At 39.0% G+C, this 22,143-nt stretch overlaps 1 protein-coding gene across 1 annotated transcript in view; it reads left to right on the plus strand.

Annotated features, from left to right (window-relative positions):
* IGSF10 (immunoglobulin superfamily member 10) overlaps positions 1-22,143 on the plus strand; it is a 62,399-nt gene that overhangs the window by 22,367 nt on the left and 17,889 nt on the right. Inside the window, exon 3 of the mRNA XM_021685968.1 lies at positions 16,691-17,081. Within this exon, the coding sequence (XP_021541643.1) occupies positions 16,691-17,081 (391 nt within the window). The remainder of the gene's footprint in view (positions 1-16,690; positions 17,082-22,143) is intronic.

Consider the following 22,143-nt stretch of genomic DNA (forward strand, 5'->3'; position numbering starts at 1 on the left):
TCCTTCCCCAGGTCAGGGAAGTTTTCAGCTATTTCTTCAAATAAATTTTCCGCCCCCTTTTCTCTCTCTTCTTCTTATGGAAGCCATACAATGTGAATGTTATTATGCTTGATGGTGTCACTGGGTTCTCTTAACCTATTTCCATTTTTTTTAATTTAATTTTATTTTATTATGTTAGTCACCATACAATACATCATTAGTTTTTGATGTAGTGTCCCAAGATTCATTATTTTTGTATAATACCCAGTGCTCTATGCAGTATGTGACCTCCTTAATACCCATCACCTGGCTAACCCATCCCCCTACTCCCCTCCCCTCTAAAACCCTCAATTTGTTTCTCAGCGTGATTAGTCTCTCATGGTTCGTCTCCCCTCCAATACACCCCCCTTCATTTTTCCCTTCCTTCTCCTAATGTCCTCCACGCTATTCCTTATGTTCCAAAAATAAGTGAAACCATATGATAATTGACTTTCTCTGCCTGACTTATTTCACTTAGCATAATCTCCTCCAGTCCCATCCATGTTGATGCAAAAGTTGGGCATTCATCCTTTCTGATGGCTGAGTAATAGTCCATTGTATATTTGGACCACATCTTCTTTATCCACTCATCTGTTGAAGGGCATCTCACCTCTTTCCACAGTTTGGCTATTGCGGACATTGCTGCTATGAACATTGGGGTGCATATGGCCCTTCTTTTCACTACATCTGTGTCTTTGGGGTAAATACCCAGGAGTGCAATTGCTGGGTCAGAGGGTAGCTCTATTTTTCAATTTTTGAGGTACCTCCACACTGTTTTCCAAAGTGGCTATACGAACTTGGATTCCCACCAACAGTGTAAGAAGGTTACCCTTTCTCCACAACCTCTCCAACATCTGTTGTTTCTTGCCTTGTCAATTTTTGTCATTCTAACTGGTGTAAGGTGGTATCTCAATGTGGTTTTGATTTGGATTTCCCTGATGGCTAATGATGATGAATATTTTTTAATATGTCTGTTAGCCATTTGTATGTCTTCTTTTGAGAAGTTTATGTTCATGTCTTCTGCCCATTTTTTGACTTATTTGTTTTTTTGGGTGTTGAGTTTGAGACGTTCTTTATAGATCTTGGATATCAGCCCTTTATCTGTAGTGTCATTTGCAAATATCTTCTCCGGGTTGCCTCTTTGTTTTGTTGACTGTTTCCTTTGCTGTGCAGAAGCTTTTTATCTTGATAAAGTCCCAAAAGTTCATTTTTGCTTTTGTTTCACTTGCCTTTGGAGATGTATCTTGAAAGAAGATGCTGTGGCCGATATCGAAGAGGTTACTGCCTATGTTCTCCTCTAGGATTTTGATAGATTCCTGTCTCACATTGAGGTCTTTCATCCACTTTGAGTTTATCTTTGTGTATGGTGTTAGGGAATGGTTGAGTTTCATTCTTCTGTATATAGCTGTCCAATTTTCCCAACACCATTCATTGTCTTTTTTCCATTGCATATTTTTTCCTGCTTTGTCGAAGATTATTTGACCATAGAGTTGAGGGTCCATATCTGGGCTCTCTATTCTGTTCCATTGGTCTGTATGTCTGTTTTTGTGCCAGTACCATGCTGTCTTGGTGATCATGGCTTTGTAATATAGCTTGAAACCAGGCAGCGTGATGCCCTTGGTTTGTTTTTCTTTTTCAACATTTCCTTGGCAATTCAAGGTCTTTTCTGATTCCATACAAATTTTAGGATTGTTTGTTCCAGCACTTTGAAAAATGTCATTGGAATTTTGATTGGGATGGTGTTGAAGGTATAGATTGCTCTGGGTAGCACAGACATTTTAACAATGTTTATTCTTCCGATCCATGAACATAGAATGCTTTTCCATCTTTTTGTGTCTTCTTCAGTTTCTTTCATGAATGTTCTGTAGTTCCTAGAGTATAGATCCCTTACATCTTTGGCTAGGTTTATTCCGAGGTACCTTATGGGGTTTTTTGGTGCTATTGTAAATGGAATTGATTCTCTAATTTCTCTTTCTACAGTTGCATTGTTAGTGTATAAGAAAGCAACTGACTTCTGTGCATTGATTTTGTATCGTGCCACATTACTGAATTGCTGTATGAGTTCTAGTAATTTGGGGGTGGAGTCTTTTGGGTTTTCCACATAAAGTATTATGTCATCTGCGAAGAGAGATTGACTTCTTCTTTGCCAATTTGAATACCATTTATTTCTTTTTGTTGTCTGATTGCTGTTGCTAGGACTTCTAGTACTATGTTGAACAATAGTGGCAAGAGTGGGCAACCTTGTTGTGTTCCTGATCTTAAGGGAAAGGCTCTCATCTTTTTCCCATTAAGGATGATATTCGCTATGGGTTTTTCATAGATGGATTTTATGAACTTGAGGAATGGTCCCTCTATCCCTATAGTCTGAAGAGTTTTAATCAGGAAAGGATGCTGTATTTTGTCAAATGCTTTTTCTACATCAATTGAGAGGACCATATGGTTCTTCTCTCTCCTCTTATTAATGTGTTCTATTACATTGATTGATTTGCGAATGTTGAACCACCCGTGCATCCCAGGGATAAATCTCACTTGGTCCTGGTGGATGATCCTTTTAATATATTGTTGGATCCTATTAGCTAGGATTTTGTTGAGGATTTTGGAATCCATATTCATCAGGGATATTGGTCTGGGAAATCCTCCTTTTTGATGGGGTCTTTGCCTGGTTTGGGGATTAAAGTAATGCTGGTCTCATAGAATGAGTCTGGAAGCTTTCCTTCTGTTTCTATGTTTTGAAACAGCTTCAGTAGAATAGGTATTATTTCTTCTTTGAATTTTTGGTAGATTTCCCCAGGGAATCCATCAGGCCCTGGACTCTTGTTTTTTGGGGAGGTTTTTGATCCCTGCTTCAATCTCGTTACTGGTTATTGGCCTATTCAGGTTGTCAATTTCTTCCTGTTTCAGTCTTGACAGTTTATAGGTTTCCAGGAAAGCATCCATTTCTTCCAGGTTGCTTAATTTATTGGCATATAGTTGTTGATAATAATTTCTAATACTTGTTTCTATTTCCTTGGTGTTAGTTGTGATCTCTCCCCTTTCATTCATAATTTTATTAATTTGGGTCCTTTCTCTTTTTTTTGGATAAGTCTGGCCAGTGGTTTATTGGTCTTATTCTTTCAAAGAACCAGCTTCTGGTTTCATTGATCTGATCTACTGTGCTTCTGGTTTCTAATTCATTGATCTCTGATCCTAATTATTTCTCTTCTAATGCATGGCTTAGGCATTGTTTTTTGTTTTTTCTCCAGTACTTTAAGGTGTAGAGTTAGTTGGTGAATTCGGGATTTTTGTAGTTTTTTGAGTGAGGCTTGGATGGCTATGTATTTCCCCCTTAGGACCGCCTTTGCAGTATCCCATAGGTTTTGGACTGATGTGTTTTCTTTCTCATTGGTTTCCATGAATTGTTTAAGTTCTTTGATTTCCTGGTTGACCCAAACATTCTTGAGCAGAGTGGTATGTAGCTTCCAAGTGTTTGAATTTCTTCCCAATTTTTTCTTGTGATTGAGTTCCAGCTTGAAAGCATTATGGTCTGAGAATATGCAAGGCATAATCTCAGTCTTTTGGTATCGGTTGAGACCTGATTTGTGACCCAGCATGTGGTCTATTCTGGAGAAAGTTCCATGTGCGTTCGGGAAGAATGAGTATTCTCTTGTTTTAGGGTGGAATGTTCTGTATGTATCTATGAGGTCCATCTGGTCCAGTGTGTCATTCAAAGTTCTTGTTTCTTTGTTGATATTCTGCTTAGATGATCTGTCCATTGCTGAGAGTGGAGTATTGAGGTCTCCTACAATTAATATATTATTATCAATATGACTCTTTATTTTGGTTAACAGTTGGCTTATGTAGTTGGCTGCTCCCATGTTGGGGGTGTATTTACAATTGTTAGATCTTCTTATTAGATAGACCCTTTAAGAATGATATACTCTTCTTCTGTGTCTCTAAGTATAGTCTTTAGCTTAAAATCTAATTTGTCTGATATAGGAATTGCTACCTCAGTTTTCTTTGGAGGTCCACTGGCATGAAAGATGGATCTCCATCCCTTCAGTTTCAGTCTGGATGTATCTTTAGGTTCAAAATTAGTCTCCTGTAGACAGCATATGGATGGGTCCTGTTTTTTTATCCAATCTGCAACTGTGTGCCATTTTATGGGAGCATTTAGGCTGTTCACATTGAGAGTGATTATTGAAAGATATGAATTTATTTCATCATGTTGCCTGTGAAGTCCTTGTTTCTATAGATTGTCTCTGTAATTTTCTATTCTGTATCACTCGTGGGGTCTTTCTCCTTTCATAGAACCCCCTCCTTAATATTTCTTGCAGGGCCAGCTTAGTGGTCACATATTCTTTTAGTTTCTGCCAGTCTTGGAAGCTCTGCATCACTCCATCCATTCTAAATGATAGCCTTGCCAGATAAAATACTCTTGGCTGCATGTTCTTCTCATTTAGTACCCTGAATATGTCCTGAGAGGCCTTTCAGGCTTGCCAAGTCTCTGTGGATAAGTCTGATGTTATTCGGATGTTCCGCCTCTGTACATAAGGAATCTCTTCCCCCTAACTGCCCTTAAGATGGTTTCCTTGGTTCTAAGATTTGCGGATTTTACTATTACATGCTGGTCATTGGTCTGTTTTCCTTGATCTTGGGAGGGGTCCTCTCTGCCTCTAGGACATGAATGTTTGTTTCATTACCCAGATTAGGGAGGTTCTCAGCTATAATTTGCTCAAATATATCTTCTAGTCCTCTCTCTCTCTCCCCACCCCCTTAGGGATCCCAATAATTCTGACATTGGAACGTTTCATGGAGTCACTTATTTCTCTGATTCTGTTTTCACGGATTTTGAGTTGTTTCTCCCTGGCCTCCTCTTTTTCTTCTTTTCTATCAATTGGTCTTCTAGATCACTAATTCGTTCTTCTGCCCCACTTACTCTAGCTGTTACAATATCTAGATTAGATTGGATCTCACTGATAGCATTTTTAAGTTCTGCCAGTTCAGCTTTCATTTCTGCCCTTAGAGACTCTATGTTGCCATTAATCGATTTCTCCATTCTAGCTATTGTCTTCATAACTTTTACCCTGAAGTCCATTTCTGAAATCTTGGTTATATCTGTATCCATTTGTAAATCTGTGGCAGAAGTCACAGTCTCTGAGTCTTTCCTATTTTGGGGGTCCCTCCTCCTAGTCATTCTGTTGAGGGGTGGTTGAGGGAATGTACAGAGTCCAAATTATTGACCACAACCCAAGCAAGATGCACCTGTTTTGTAGGGACCTTAGGGTTGTGGGTCTCTTGTTCTCCCAGCCTGTCTTCTGCCACACTGTTACTTTGGGCAGAATTGCCCTCCCCCTGTGGGGGGGGGGATGGGCTCAGTGAAAACCAGTTTCGGGGTGCTTTTGTTTTCTGGCTGCTTTCCCTGGCAGCTTTCCATGTCTCTTCCAAGAGTCAGAGCAGAAGAGACCGTTTCCAACCCTCTGCCACAGAACAGAGAGAGCACAGTCTGTTCTTCAGTGAGCTCTCCAGGCCACACTATCTCCGTTTCTGTCTATGCTACCAAAAACTGCAGCATCCTGGGTTGTGCGCCCCTCATTCCCTGTCCTCGCCTCCAGGTCGGGGCACATCTTGGCCCTTTGTGCTTCTAAAACCACCAGCCACCCACAGTTCTCAAGCGTGACCCTGCTGCTCCAGGTTTCAGTCTGGGGGGGGGGGCCCTAAAGTCCTTTCCCCACCACTACCGGTCTGCAAGTCTATGCCCCATCCCCAGCGTGGGAGGCTTTCGGGAACCCACGGTGCAGGATCCCAAAGACTCCCTCCCCCTTTTGTTTATCTTCTGCTATCTGCCTGCGGAATCACAGCTCCCCACTTCATACCTCGAAACCAGCTGCCTGCAATATTCTGTTTGTAGAGATCCAGATACATCTTCTTACATCTCAGGTTGATTTTGTGGGTGTTCAGAGTGGTCTGGTGGATATCCACCTCAATTCAGGGGACCAGTTGGAATAGGGTCCTCTACTCCTCCACCATCTTTTCCCAAGTCCCCCATTTTCATTTTTTTAATAATTCATTCTTCTTTTTCAACTTGATTGTTTTCCAATACTTTGTCTTCCAGCTCTCTGACCCATTCTTCTGCTTCCTCTAGTCTACTACTTCTTCCCTCTAGTATATTTTTAATTTCAGTTAATGAGTTGTTCATCTCTGATTGGTTATTTTTTATGTTTTCTATCTCTTTGTTAAGGGCTCCCTGAGGTCCTCCACTCTTGGCTCAAGTTAGTGAGTATCTTTATGACCATTACTTGAAATTCTCTATCAAGCATATCAGACATCTTTGTTTTGTTTAGCTTTCTTGATATAATTTTGTCCTGTTCTTTCATTTGACACATATTACTTTGTCTCCTCATTGTTATCTAATTCTCTGTGTCTGTTTCTGTGTGTTAAAGTCAGCTATGTCTCCTGCTCTTGAAAGTAGTGGCCTTATAAAGAAGAGGTTCTATAGTACCCTGTAGTACAATGTCCTCTCTTCACCAGAACCTGGCACTTCAGGCATATCTTCTCTATGTGTTGTGTGTGCCCTACTGTTGTGTCTGAGTTGCATTTGTCTTCAGACCAGTCATCTGCAATGGCTTTCTGTGTTACTAAGGGGCCAGTCTGGGGCTACCTTGGGCTTGAGTTGGATCAGACTGGATGTTTACAGACCTACAGTCACACCTATCTGCAGTTGCTTTCTATGTGTTGCCCCTGGGAAGCTTTCATTGGTGGATTGGGGCTGCAGTCCACCTAGTATGTTTATCTTCCCCTCTCCCCAGTTCAAGAGACATTTTGGAGTAGAGCTGGCTACTCTCAGGGCTGCTTACACAATGCCACACTTGTGGCACAGCTTTGAATAGGCTCCTGCCGAGGGCAGGTTAGATGGATCAGCATGAGAATGCTGAAGGGCTGGAGCACACAGTGTTAGCAAGATTTGCACATGTCTGCTTGCAGGATATCTGAGCTGCTTTAGAAAATTCCTGCCAAGGGCTGGTTGGGTGTCATGGGTCCACAGGAGAACTGGGGGAGGTGGGGTGTGCTGTTAGCAAAGCTAGGTGGAGAGTATTTGTTCTGGTTCCTACAGGTGTCTGTGTATGCAGACTTGGGGACAAGGTAGAGAAATGGTGCCCACCAGCTCTTTTGTTCTTGAAGAAATCTCCTAAAGATCCCTGTCCCTCCTGCATGGGTTCTGAGATTAGTAAGTAAATCTCCTTTTCATATACCCCAGGAGTTTTTTCAAACTGCTGATACTATGCTATAGTCAGCAGGGTTATTATGATGTCTCTTTAAGGTGGGGACTCCGTTTCTTATCACCTTCCTGTTCTCCCAGAGCTGAGCTGAGCCCACTGATTTTTAGAGTGCCTGGTGTTAAGCCCCTCTGGTTTTCAAGTCAGATGTTATGGGGATTTGTCTTCCTAGTGAGGGTTCTCGGTGCCTGCTCTGGGGTCTGTGCCTCTCCCTTCTGTGTGCTTGCAATGTCTCTCCTCCTGTGGTCAGTCTTGCAGGTCAGTTTGGTTCCCAACCACATCTCCATCCTTCCTACCATTTTCAGCGTGGCTTTTTCTCCATGATCAGCTGTGGAGAGTCAGTTCTACTAGTCTTTGAGTTTTTTTCCTGGGTTATTTACTCTAGTGCGTGTGTTATTTAGGTGTATCCATGGGATGGGATAAGCTTAGGATTCTCCTACTGTGCCAACTTCCTGGAAGCCTAGTGTTTTAAAGTCTGTCTGTGTGATACAAGTGTAGCTGCCTCAGCTTTCTTTACATTTCCATTTGCAGCAAAAAACACCACCACCACCACCAACAACAAACTTTCTATTCCTTCATTTTTGGTCTGTGTGTACCTTTAGATTTGTATTTAGATCTGAAGTGAGTCTTTTGTAGTCTCATTTGGATCTTTTTTCTATCCCTTCAGTAACACTACATCTTTTGACTGGATCATTTGGTCCATTTACATTTTAAGTAATTATTGACAGTTTTATTCAAGGGAAGATGCGGAGTAGAATCTTGAGCTGACCCAATCACTTGGACCCACCGAGATAACAGCTATGTCTGTGTAACTAAACTGAAAACAACCTGAAGATTACCAAAGCAGACCTTCCACAGTTAATTATAGAGAGGAGGCCATATCAGAAAAGGTGGGATGGGTAGGGAATTGTTTGGGAACCAAACCCCTGGCAAGACTTACCACAAATGGGAGGGATACCACAAGCACAGAGAAATGAGGATCAAACCCCATACCATGTACCACAGGCACTGAGGATGTAAAGATGAGTCCCTATAACATCTAGCTTTGAAAACCAGTAGGGCTTCAGGAGCTTTTAAAATCAGTAGGACTTAAGTCTGGGAAAGCTGGAGGGTGATAGGAATTTGAATCCTTGCCCTTAAAGAACCAGCATAATAAATAACCTGGTCCAAGAATCCAGCACAGAAGCAACAGTTAGAAAAGCACTTGAGGTATGCGTGAAGGAGATTGATGAATTCATCTAGGAATGTGCCTTAGAGGGGCAGTGTTCCCTCAGGAGACTTCTAAGAACAAAAAAGAAAGGAATCCAAGCATATCATTAAAACCATCAAACCACATGGGAAGAGAACAAGGGAAAAAGAAAGGAACAGAAAGCAACTACAAAAACAACCAGAAAACAATTAACAAAATGGTAATAAGTACAAATCTATCAGTAATTACCTTAAATATAAACGGACTAAATGCTTCAATCAAAGAACAGGGTGACTGGGGGGGGGGAAGACCCATTTCTATGTTGCCTATAAGAGATTCACTTCAGAGCTAAAGACACATACAGACTAAAAGTGAAGGGCTGGAAAAACATAAACCATGCAAATGAAAGTTAAAAAAAAAAAAAAAGCTGAGGTAATATTTATTTCAGACAAAATAGACCTTAAAACAATGTAGCAAAAGACAAGGACACTACATATATCTACTTGTTGGATTGTTCCCTTTATCATTATAACAATTATAATATCTATGTACTCAACATAGAAGCACCCAAACACAAAAAATTATTAACAGGGAGAAATTGACAGTAATACAATAATAGTGGGGGACTTTAACATCCCACTTATATCAATGGATAGATCATCCAGACAAAAAATTAACAAGGATATTGTGGCTTTGAATTACACATTAAACCAGCTGGATCTAAAATATGTACAGAACATTCTATTCAAAAAATGTAGACTACACGTTCTTTTCAAGTGCATATGGAACATTCTCCAGAATAGATCACATTAGACCACAAAAGAAGTCTTAAGAGTGAAATCAGGGGTTCTTGGGTGGCTCAGTTGGTTAAGCCATCTGACTCTTGATTTCAGCTCAGGTTGTGATCTCAGGGTCCTGGGACTGAGCCCTGCACTGGGCTCTACGCTCAGTGAGGAATCTATTTGAGGATTCTCTCTTCCTCGCCCTCTGCCCCTCGCCCTGCTCATGTTCTCTCCCTCTCGCTCTCTCTTAAAAAAAAAAAAAAAAAGTGAAATCATACAAGCATCTTTCCCGGCCACACTGGTATGAAACTAGAAATCAGTTTTTTTATATATATAGCAGGAGAAAGGAACTGCTCAAGATTAGAGCAGAAATAATATAATAGAGGTTAAAAAAAAAATAGAAAAGATCAATGAAACCAGGAGCTGGTTCTGTAAAAAGATGGGCCAAAGGTTTATCAATCTTGTTTCACTCATCAAAAAAGAGGATTCAATCAAATGGAGAAGAAATAACCAACACTAGAGAAATACGAAGGATTATAAGAGAATATTATGAAAAATTATGCCAACAAATTGGATAAATTCTTAGAAGATCTTTCAAAGCAATCAGTAAGAAGTAGATTAATTACTGGTAATTAAACTGAATCAGTAATAAAAATATTCCCAACAAATAGAAGTGTAGGACAAGATGGCATCATAGGTGCGTTCTCCGCCAAACATTTAAAGAGTTAATACCTATTCTTCCCAAATTCTTCCAAATACATTCTACAAGGTGAGCATTAATAGCCGCGATGCCAAAACCAAAAACACTGCAAAAATTCTTAAAATATTAGCAAACTTACTTTAATACATTTAAAAAATCATTCACTGTGATCAATTGGGATTTATTCCAGGGACAAAAATGTAATACGATATTCAGAAATCAATCAGTGTGATACATCACATTAGCAAGAGAAAGAATAAAAACCATGTGATGATCTCAATAGATGCAAAAAGAGCATTTGAGACAATACAATATCCATTAATAACTTCTCAACAAATTGAGTTTAGAGAGAATGTACATCAACAGAGCAAAGACAATGTATGAAAAACCCACAGCTAACCTCATACCTGCTGTTAAAAACTGAAAGTTTTTTCTCTAAGATCGGGACTAAGACAAGGATGTCTACTCTTACCACTTTTATTCAACATAGTACTCTTTGGAAGTCCTAGCTGCATAGCCAGACAAAGAAAAGGCATCCAGATTGATAAGAAAGAGGGACGGCTGGGTGGCTCAGTTGGTTAAGTGTCTGCCTTTGGCTCGGGTCGTGATCCTGGGAAATGATGGATGAATTCAGTAAAGTTGCAGGATACAAAATTAATGTACAGAAATCTGTTGCATTTCTATACTCTAGTAACAAAGTAGCAAAAAGAAATTTTAAAAATCCCATTTAGGGTGGCACTAGAAAGAAAAAATACCTAGGAATAAACTTAACCAAGGAAGTAAGAGATCTGTACTCTGAAAACTAAAACACTGATGAAAGAAATTAAAGGCGACTTAAACAAATGGAAGGCTACTCCATGCTTATGGATTAGAAGATATCATTAAAATGTCCATAATACCCAAAGCAATCTACAGATTCAATATAATCCCAGATTCAGTATAATCCCTATCAAAATAGCATTTTTCACAGAACTAGGACAGATAATCTTAAAATTTGTATGGAACCACAAAAGACCTCAAATAGTAAAAGAAGCAATCCTGAAAACAGAACTGGAGATATCACAATTCCCAGTTTTAAACTATGCTACAAAGCTGTAGTAATCAAAACAGGATGGTACTGGCACAAAAACAGACACATAGATCCATAGAACAGAACAGAGAGCCCAGAAATAAACCCTTAATTATACGGTCAATTAATCTATGACAAAGGAGACAATATATAATGGAGAAAAGACAGTCCCTTTAATAAATGGTGCCGGCAAAATGGGAGAGCTACATGCAAAAGAATAAAACTGAATCATTTTCTCACACCTCACACAAAATAAACTCAAAACGGATTAAAGACCTAAATGTGAGAAAGGAAACCATAAGCTCCAGAAACAAACATAGGCAGTAATTTCTTTGACATTAGCCATAGCAACATTTTTCTAGATATATCTCCTTTGGGCAAGGAAAACAAAAGCAAAAATAAGCTATTGGAACTACACCAAAATAAAAAGCTTTTGCTCAGTGAAGGAAGTCATCAACAAAACAAAAGGCAGTCTACCTACTGCGAGAAGATATTTGCAAATGATATATCTGATCAGTGGTTAATATTCCAATTATACAGAGAACGTATACAACTCAACACCAAAAAAAAAATGATCCAATTAAAAAAAGAGCAGAGGACTTGAATAGACATTTTTTCTAAAAAAAAGACATACAAATGGCCAGCAAATACATACAACATGCTCAATATCACTAATCATCAGGAAAATACAAATTAAAACCACAATGAGTTATCACCGCACACCTGTTAGAATGGCTAGAATTAAAAAGACAATAAAAATTGTTGGCAAGGATGTGCAGAAAAGGGAATCCTTGTGCACTGTTGGTGAGAATATAAATAGGTGCAGGCATTGTGGAAAACAATATGGAGTTTCCTCAAAAGATTAAAAAATAGAAATGTAATCCAGTAATCCCACTACTGGGTATTTACCCAAAGAAAATGAAAACACTAATTCAAAAAGATACACATACCCTTATGTTTACTGCAGCATTATTTAAAATAGCCAAGATATGGAAGCAACTCAGGTGTCTACTGACGAATGAAGATGTGGTATATATAAATACAATGCAGTATTGTTCAGCCATAAAAAGGAAGGAGATCTTGCCATTTGCAACAACACAGATGGACTTAGAGGGCATTGTACTAAACGAAATAAATCAGAAAAAGATGAATACTGTATGATTTCACTTATATGTAAAGTCTAAAAAACAGAATTAAGAAAAAAAACAAAAACAGACTCTTAAATACAGAGAACTGGTAGTTGTCAGAGGGAATGTGTATAGGGAGATGGGGAAATAGATAAAAAAGGATTAAGGGGTACAAACTTTCATTTATAAAATAAATAAGCCTTGGAGATTAAATTACAGCATAGCAAATTATGGTACATAATATAATAACACTGGTTAACTACACATCATGGTCAGCATTGAGTAATGTATGAAATTGTTGAATCAATGTTACACACCTGAAACTAATACAACATTCTATATTAGACTTTAATAAAAAATTATTCATAGACATGTACTTATTATCATTTTGTTGTTTTATAGTTCTGTTTTTCTTAATCTCTTCCGTTGTAATTTGGTGACTTTCCTTAGTGTTATGTTTGTGTCCTTTTTATTTTTTTGTGAAACTATTATAGGTATTTGATTTATGGTTACCATGAGGTTCATAAATAGCATAATATTCTATGTCTGTAGCAGTCTATTTTAAGTTGAAGATCACTTAAGTTCAGGGGTGTTCTAAAAGCACTCTATTTTTACCACCCCAATGTTTCATGTTTTGAGGTCCTATTTTGTATCTTATTATTTTGTGAATCCATTGACTATAAGTCTAGATGATCTTACCACTTTTGTATTTTAAACTTCATACTAGATATGTAGGGGGTCAATCCACTACCTTTATTATATGTTTACTCTTATTAGTGACATCATTTCTTTTATAGTTTTATTTTTTCTGGTTATGGCCTTTTCTTTCCCACTTAAATTAGGTCCTTTAACATTTCTTGTAAGACTGGTTTGTTGTTGATTAATTCCTTAAGCTTTTACTTGTCTGGGAAACTCCTTCTCTCTCTTCAATTCTGAGTGATAATCTTGTAGAGAATTCTTGCTTGTGTTTTTTTTTTTTTTTTCCTTTCAGCACTTTGAATATATCCTGTCATTCTCTTCTCACCTGTAAAGTTTGAGCTGAAAACCAGTTGTGATAGTAATAGGGGGGTTTCCTTAAATCTAGTTGTTTTTCTTTTGGTGCTTTTAAGATTCTCTCTTTAACTGTTGATACTTTGATTATAATATGTCTTGGTTTGGGTCTCTTTGGGTTTATCTTCTTTATGACTCTGTGCTTCCTGGGCATGTATGTCTGTTTCATTCAACCGGCTAGGGAGTTTTTAGCCATTATTACTTGAAATGGGTTTTCTGTGCCTTTTTCTCTCTCTCTCCTTCTGGGACTCCTATAATGGAAATGTTAGTATGCCTGATGTTGCCCCAGAGATCCCTTAAACTATATTTAGTCTTTAATTCTTTTTTTCTTTTTGTTGTTCTGATAGAGTGATTTCCACTACTGTCCTCCACATCATTGATTCATTCCTCTATATCTAATCTCTCAATTACCTCTAGTATATTTTTTACTTCAGTTATTCTTCAGCCCTGATTGATTCCTTTTTATATTTTCTATTTCATGGTTGAGGTTCTCATTGTGTTGATTTGGTCTTCTGAGTTTGGTGAGCATCTTTATGGTCATTATTCTGAATTATATTTCAGGTAGATTATTTCACTTGGAACATATTCCTCTGTAGCTTCATTTTGTCTTTGTTTCTATGTGTTAGGTAGATCAGTTATATTACCCAGTCTTGGAGGAGTAGCTTTATGTAGGTGTCCTGTGGGGCCCAGTAGCACAAACCCCTGTGATTCATCCAACTGAGGTGCCCCAGGGGTATCCCCTGGGTGGACTGTGCGTACCCTCCTGTTGTGGCTTGTATGCACTGATGGGTGGGGCAGGCTTCCAATGTGGCTAGCAGTGAGGTCGGGTTGTGACTATTGCAGGCACTCTAGTGTATGGGGCTCACTATGGGGGGTTACTTGGGGAGAAATTGCTCCCACCAGAACTGGGCCAGTGAGATATAAGGGGAGTAAGAAGAAATGGTGCCTACCATCAATTCTATTCCCAAGGAATGTTACAGCAAGTCCCTGCTCGTCTGGCACATGCTGTAAAATAATCTCCTTTATGTGTAACCCAGGCATTTGTCAAAGCGCTGCTTCTGCCCTGGGACTTGGAACAAAGGAGATTACATGCACACTTTTTAAGAGCACAGTCTCAGTTTCTTACTGCCTTCCCGGACATAAGCCTCACTGGTTTTCAAAGTCAGACAATATGTCTTCCCAGGACCCCTGGGCTTGGGAGTCCAATCTAATGTGGGGCTTGAGCCCCTGGTTCCTCGAGGAGGGCCTCTATGGTTGTGATACGACCCCATACCCCTTATGGGTCATCACACTGGGATTGTGGATCCCAACTAAACCACATTTTCGCCCCTCTTACCCATTGTGATATGGCTTTTCCTTTATATCCTTAATTGTGTAAAATCATTTCTGCAAGTCTTCAATTTGTTCTCAGAGATAGTTGTTCTATAAATAGTTGTAGTTCTGGTTTGTCCATGGAAGGAGGTAAGCTCAGAATCTTCCTATTCTACCATCTTGATCCCCAAGACACCTCTGATTTCTATTCCAAAGCTCCTCATAAAATAAATACAGCATAATAAGTCAGCAATATCTTTATAAAAGATAAAATGCCAGTGTTCATAGAGCATTTTGACATCATACCAGGTTTGTATAATGCAAAGGATTCAGTCTGGGCATGTGATTCTGTTAGTCTGGCTTAATCAGGGATTGTTTGGAATATATGTCTTCAGAGAATTAGATGAAATACAACCCCTTCATGAAATCCCCACACATATTTATTCTCTTCACCGCATTTTCAACAAATATTGAGAACACTGAGTTTGAGATTGTACTCCCAGGTAATATTTAGGTCAAAGCTTTTCTATGTTGTCAGTTTTTCTTTGCTTATTAGGGAATTTGGCATTCCAGAAAAGCATTCTTGAACAAAAGTTATATCTTAGGCCAAATCAGGAAAGAAAAAATGAAAAGAAATCATTGTGGGGTGCTTGGGTTAAGCGTCTGCCTTCGGCTCAGGTCATGATCCCAGGATCCTGGGATGGAGCCCCATGTCAGGCTCCCTGCTCAGCGGGGAGCCTGCTTCTCCCTCTCCCTGTGCTCTCTCTCTCTCTGCCAAATAAATAAATCTTTAAAAAAAAAAAAAAGAAATCATTGCTTTTACTAGCATTTTTTTCTCTCTTCTTTTTGGGAGAAGGTGTATGTTGAACTAATAAGTGGAGACGAAACTGGAGAATACCCACATGCTATTGAAATATTCAAAAGTTATTTTGATTTTAATGTGAAATCAATCAAAATCATATTCCTCATAAGAACGAAAAAGTGGCAAACACCCCAAATGTCCACCACTGATAAGTGGATAAGCAAAATATGTTATATGTACACATGGAATATTGTTCTGCAATAAAAAGGAATGAAGGGCTAATTCTACAACAGGGATGGGTATTGAAAAGATTAGGCAAATTTAAAAAAGCAAGACACAGAAGGCTACATACTGTATGACTCCATTTACATTAAATGTCCAGAATATGTAAATCCACAGAAACAAAATAAATTAGTGGTTTTCTAGGGCTAGGCAGAAGGTGGGGAATGACTGCCAATGGCAGCAGTTTTGATTTGGGGGTGATGGCAGTTTTGATTTTGGGGTGATGAAAACTTTCTAAATTTAGTGGAGATGGTTGCACCACTATTGTACTAAAAACCACTTAATTTATACTTTAGAGAGGTGAATTTTATGGCCTGTGAATTATATCTCAATAACACTGTTACAAATGTGACAGATGAATTCAATATATTTCTTTCTTATGAAAAATTCAGGTTTAAGAAATCTTAAATTTCCTTGAAATATCAAGACAACTTTTAAAAACTTAGGGAAAGTAAAAAGAATAGTATAATAAATCCCAAAATGTCGTCATCCAGTTTGAATAGTTACCAAGACATAACAGATCTTGTTTCACCTGTTTTTACCCAGTACTTTTTTTTACTTCATTGCATTGTTTTGAAAGAAATAAGATATCTTAATGTTTTATCTGCAGGTACTTCATATATGTCTCAGAGTTAAGGAATCTTTTAAAAAAAACCAAAAAATTAATATATAAATTTTAGCAATAATTCCCTAATATTATCATGAGTATTCTAATTTCCCTGATATTCTCATATTTAATTTGCAACTAATTTGTTTGAATTAGGATTCAAGCAAGATACACATGTTGCACTGGATTAATTCCAACATGTTTTTTTTTTTTAATTTTATTTTTTTATTTGAGAGAGAGAATGAGATAGAGAGAGCATGAGAGGGGGGAGGGTCAGAGGGAGAAGCAGACTCCCCGCCGAGCAGGGAGCCCGACGCAGGACTCGATCCCGGGACTCCAGGACCATGACCTGAGCCGAAGGCAGTCGCTTAACCAACTGAGCCACCCAGGCGCCCCATAATTCCAACATGTTTTATTATTGATACACTTTTCCCTCTTGTGAAAATTTCTTTGACAAACTAAATGGGTTTTTTTTTTGTTTTTTTATTTTTTATTCTTAGGTCTTAAAAATGAGCTATAACAAAATCCGAAAACTTCAGAAAGATACTTTTTATGGCCTCAGGAGCTTGACACGGTTACATATGGACCACAACAATATTGAGTTTATAAACCCAGAGGTTTTTTATGGACTCACCTTTCTCCGACTGGTGCACCTGGAAGGAAATCAGCTCACTAAGCTTCATCCAGATACATTTGTCTCTTTGAAATACCTCCAGATATTTAAAACATCTTTCATTAAGTACCTATACTTGTCTGATAACTTCCTGAGCTCCCTGCCTCAAGAGATGATTTCCAATATGCCTGATTTGGAAAGCCTTTATCTTCATGGGAACCCATGGACCTGTGATTGCCATTTAAAATGGTTGTCTGACTGGATACAGGAAAAACCAGGTATATATGCTATTTATTTCTTTGTCCTAATTACAGGAAACCTGCCTGGAGGTTTTTACCAGTAAGTGGGGAGGCCAAGGTAATTTAGCTGGAGAGAAAATGGACACTAAATAATAACTTAGTGGTAATGAATTCTCTTTAATGAATTATTTGTGTATTGTTTCAGGTCAACTATCCATACGTTCTGGCAAAATTAGGAAATAAGGAATGTCTGTGTGTGTTACTCTTCTTTACTTACCACACCATAAAAACCCTTCCCTTTTCTTATCTTCCTTTCAGTCAATACACATTTTTTTGGAGTTCTAGTCAAGATCCTGTGCTTGGTGATAGAACTATCAAGAGCACTGTCTCTGCTCTAACCATCCTCTGGTGGGTTACAGATAAGCAAACAGATAACCAGTGTGTGAAATGTGCTTTGATGGGGAAAGTAAAATTTGCCATGAAGAGGGCAAGATCTATTCAGTCAACAAGTACTTATTATAAACCTACTATGAACAAGAGATCACAACACAGGGATCTAAAAATGAATAAGATAGCTCCATAACGGAGCTTACATTCTTGCAGGGGAGGGGAGACAGAAATGGACAACCAAATGCACTATTAACTGTTGAAATCTGATTAAATAATTAAGTCTTTAAGATAATGACTGAAAGGAACCTACTGATTTTGGCATCAAAGGGGTGGGTGGTTACTTTGGAGAGAGTGACGGGGGGATAGACTGCTGTGTGGAGAGAGAGAGGTGGAAGGCAGGGAGCAGTCTACTTTTTTGGAGAGGTTTGGCTTGAGGTGAGGGAATGAGGGAGGATGCAGCCAGATGGAAATGTGTAATCACACTGGATTCTTCAAGCATGAGGGAGACTTGAGCATGTTCAAGGTGAGAAGAGATTAAGAGGGAGAAGGTGACAACACTTCAGAAGGGGCAGGTCATCCATTGAACAAGTCCCATGAGAAGACTGGAGGGCAAGAGATCCAGACTAGGTGGAAGGATTTTCCTTAGGAGAAGGAGAAAAGAGAACTCCTGGGTCTGGTAGAAAAGACAAAGGAAGCTATTATCTGATGGCTTTTCCTCCCCTGTGAAGGTGCAAGAGAGGTGACTGAGGAGGATCCTAGAATGGGGTCAAGGCCAGAAGCTTGGGAAAAGTGGAAAAGGTCTGAAGTTGCTGCCATCATATTTATATATATATATATATATCTTATATGCGTGTGTGTGTGTGTGTGCATGTGCATGTGTATGTGTGTTGTCAGTTATTTAGTTAAAAAGCAAATCAGAAAACATTAACTGAACATTGAGAATTACTTTAGGGCAATAGATACCACCTTAGCTCTCAAAGAGCAAATATTTTAGGCAAATATGCTAAACACATAAAAAGACAATAAGGCTTAAAATGAACAACATCAAAATACTTATATTGAAGATTTAGTTCCATAAAAGCTCAGAGTCAGTAAAAATTTACTTCTGCCTTGATTAAAAAGGAGGAAAATTGGACTGGGCCATAAAAGATACATCAAAGGGAAAAGAAAGAATACAAGAGCTAGTAGGGAGTTAACATGTACTGAGTTTGTGGTTGACATTGTTCTAGATGCTTTCTATTTAATCCTCACAATAATCCTCCATTTACAAATGAAGAAACTGAGGCTTAGGAAATTTGGGTGTCTTGGGCTAGTCATTTAGAATATAGTTGATGATAATTGGAAAGAATAATTAATACATACAAAGTACTTAGCACAATGTATGGCACAAAGCAAGCACTCAATAAACGTGAAGCATTATTATTTTCACGGCCACCCACCCAGGTCACACAGCTAGAAAGTAGAAAAGCAGAAAGTCAAAAGTCGAATCCTCTCTAAAATGTATTTGGGGTGGAGAAACTGCTTTGTACATGAAGACAGAACAAGCTACATGAAGAGGGTAATGAGTAGCCCAATTTTCTGGCATAGGCTCAATATAGACTGGCAGGGTGTTTTGAAATCCACCATAGGGAGCACTGAATGCCAGGCTATCATGATTGTACTTTTTCCTACAGACAAAAGAGATTTTACAGTGAAAGCTTTGAACACAGAGATGCTTTGGGAGGCTGGTCAATTTATGAGCAGTGGACAGGAGGGACTGGAGTGGGGAGAAACAAGAGCTCAAGGATGAAGTGTTCAAGAAGGTTTGTGTCTGAGGAATGACAGACTGAACTACGTACGAGGTGACCACACCTGAATGTAGCTTCACAGATGCCAAAAGAATTGGCAAATTATAGCCCACGGGCCAATTACAGCCCTCTACAAGGCTTTTGTAAATAGAGTTTTATTGGAATACAGTCATGCCTAGGTCTGTGGCTGCTTTGTTGTCCAATTGCTCTGTCAGAGACCCATAGTCCACAAACCTAAAATCTTTACTATCTGGCCCTTTACATAAAATAATTTGCTGATCTTGGCCTACTGAACAAAGCCTGAGCTCCTTAGCCTAGCAGCTCCTAGTCTAGCCTCAGCCTCGTTTCCTTCCTTTCCAATCCTCAGCACCCCCTGCCATCCCAGACCCACTCCTCACTGTTTTATTATCTCATCCCTGTGGCCCTCCTGCCTGGAGCACTTCCCTTCTGGGAAGCCTGGTGCTCTTCCACTCACCTTATCTGTATTTGAATCTAGTTGACCCCTGAACAATATGTTGACCCCCAACACAGTTGAAAATCTATGTATAACTTTTGAATCCCCCCAAACTTAACCAATAGCCTACTGTTGACTGAAAGCCTTACTGATAACAAAATGGCCAATTAACTCACATTTTATATTTTATATGTATTTTATACTGTATTCTTATAATAAAGCTAGAGAAAAGCTTTCTGAGAAAATCATAAGAAAAATACATTTACAGCACTGTACTGTATTTATCAATACTGTAAATATACACCATCTGCTTACAAGATAAATTATGTCAGTACCTGTATCAGTAATGTCTTATATGATATAAAACACTGTAGATATTATATGTATTACTAATGCTAAACATCAAAAATGAAAAGATAATGTCAAAAAGAAATTCACCTTTTTTAAAGATTTTATTTATTTGACAGAGAGAGACCCAGCGAGAGAGGGAACACAAGCAGGGGGAGTGGGAGAGGGGGAAGCAGGCTTCCCACCGAGCAGGGAGCCCGATGCGGGGCTCGATCCCAGGACCCCAGGATCATGACCTGAGCCGAAGGCAGACGCTTAACGACATGCATTTGATAATGAAGCAACAATATAATTGCTTTATGGTAGCCTAGCCTATACACTAAGGAATGAATCATTATAAAATGTTTATGGTATATAGTGTTAGTCTTATTCATAATACAATACTGGAAACTTTTCTTTTTTTAAACCACTTACCTGTGCTGAGAGGCTGATAATGCAGTTTCTCTGATTACAAGAGAGAGGCATATTGTATGTCAACGTAATTCTTTGAAAGAAAAGTTATGAGACAGTAAGTAAACTAACACATTAATTTTATATTAAATATCACTCACTGCATGCCTATGTAAGGAAATGCTATCCACTTCCATACAAGTCTTGCACCTGATATTCGACGTAACGAAAACTGAAGCAATAACACCAAAGCATCTCACACAGTTCTTTCTATACAGTTATTGGATTTTCACCAAACACATGCACCATAGGTAAGTTCATTAGCTCTACAGCATGAAAATTACTTACTGTTCATTATGAGGAAGTGGATCATCATTAGGTCTTCACCCTCATCACCTTCACATTGGATGGGTGAGGGAGGAAGACGAGGCACTGGTCTTGGCATCAAAGAAGCGGAGGAGGCGGAAAGGGAGGCAGGAGAGGCATGTACACTTGCTGTAACTTTACAGTAATACCTTGTCATTTCTGTCGGACTTTTTGCTCTGTTACTTTTCTAAAAATGTTTCTATACAGCACCGGTCATTCTTCCACCATTTGCTTTAGTTTTGGTGCCCAAAGCACAGAAGGGTCCATGTCCTAAAGCAAGTCAAAGGCAGTCTTTGAATAATAGGAACCCTTCTGCCAGACTGTCTAAGGTCAGTTTGTTTTCTGGCGCTGCTTTCTCTGTGTCGTCTTCATCATTAGGCACCGGTTTGGAAGCATTAATCTTTATCAAGTCATCTTCTGTTAATCTCTCTGGTGTGGTATCTATTAGCTCTTGAGTTTCTCCAAGATCTGTATCTTGAAGCCCTTCACCACCACTTCCCCGACCTGCTCCCCCATCCCTTTTTTTTTTTTTTTTTTCATATCCAGTCTTTCATGATTTTCTTGATTGGCTCTGGGGTAAATCTTTTGAAGTCACACACACCGTCTGGACTTGGTTTTCTCCAGCAGGAATTTACCATTTCAGACTTGATGGCTTCCATGGCTTTTCCTATAACCGCAATGGCATTTTCAATGGTGTAATCCTTCTAGATATTCATGATGTTCTATCAGGGGTTCTCTTCCATAGAATATTGTGATTAATGAGCCTAATGATCCCCTTAGGACCCCCTGAATTAGAAGATGAATTAGAAATGTGTTGTGGGGACAAGTAAGCCACTTTGATGCTTTTGGTGTTGAACTCATAGGGTTCTGGGTGGCCAGGGGCATTACCCAACATTAAAAGAACTTTACAAAGCAGTCCCTTGCTGGCCAGGTACTTCCTGACTTCAGGAACAAAGAATCAATGGAACCAGTTTGGAAAAAATATTCTCATCATCCAGGCCTTTTTGCTGTACAACCAAAAGACTGGCAACTGGTGTTTTATCATTTCCCTTCAAGGCTCTGGGGTTAGCAGCTTCATAAATAAGGGAAGTCCTAATCATGAACCCCAAATGCATTTGCATACAACAGTGAAGTTAGCCTATCCCTTCCTGCCTTAAATCCAGGTGCTTCCTTCTCTTCCTTACTAATAAATGTCCTTCGTAGCCTTCCCCCCCCCCCCCCAGAATAGGATACTTTCGTCTACATTAAAAACCTGTTCAGGCAGATATCCTTTCTCCTTAATGATTTTTGTGATGGTGTCTGGAAACTCATCTACTCCCTCTTGGATGGTGAAAGCTGCTTCTCTTGTTATCTTGATATATTTTAA

This window comes from Neomonachus schauinslandi, chromosome 1 (assembly GCF_002201575.2).
Source record: "Neomonachus schauinslandi chromosome 1, ASM220157v2, whole genome shotgun sequence".
NCBI classification, from domain to species: Eukaryota; Metazoa; Chordata; class Mammalia; order Carnivora; family Phocidae; genus Neomonachus; species Neomonachus schauinslandi.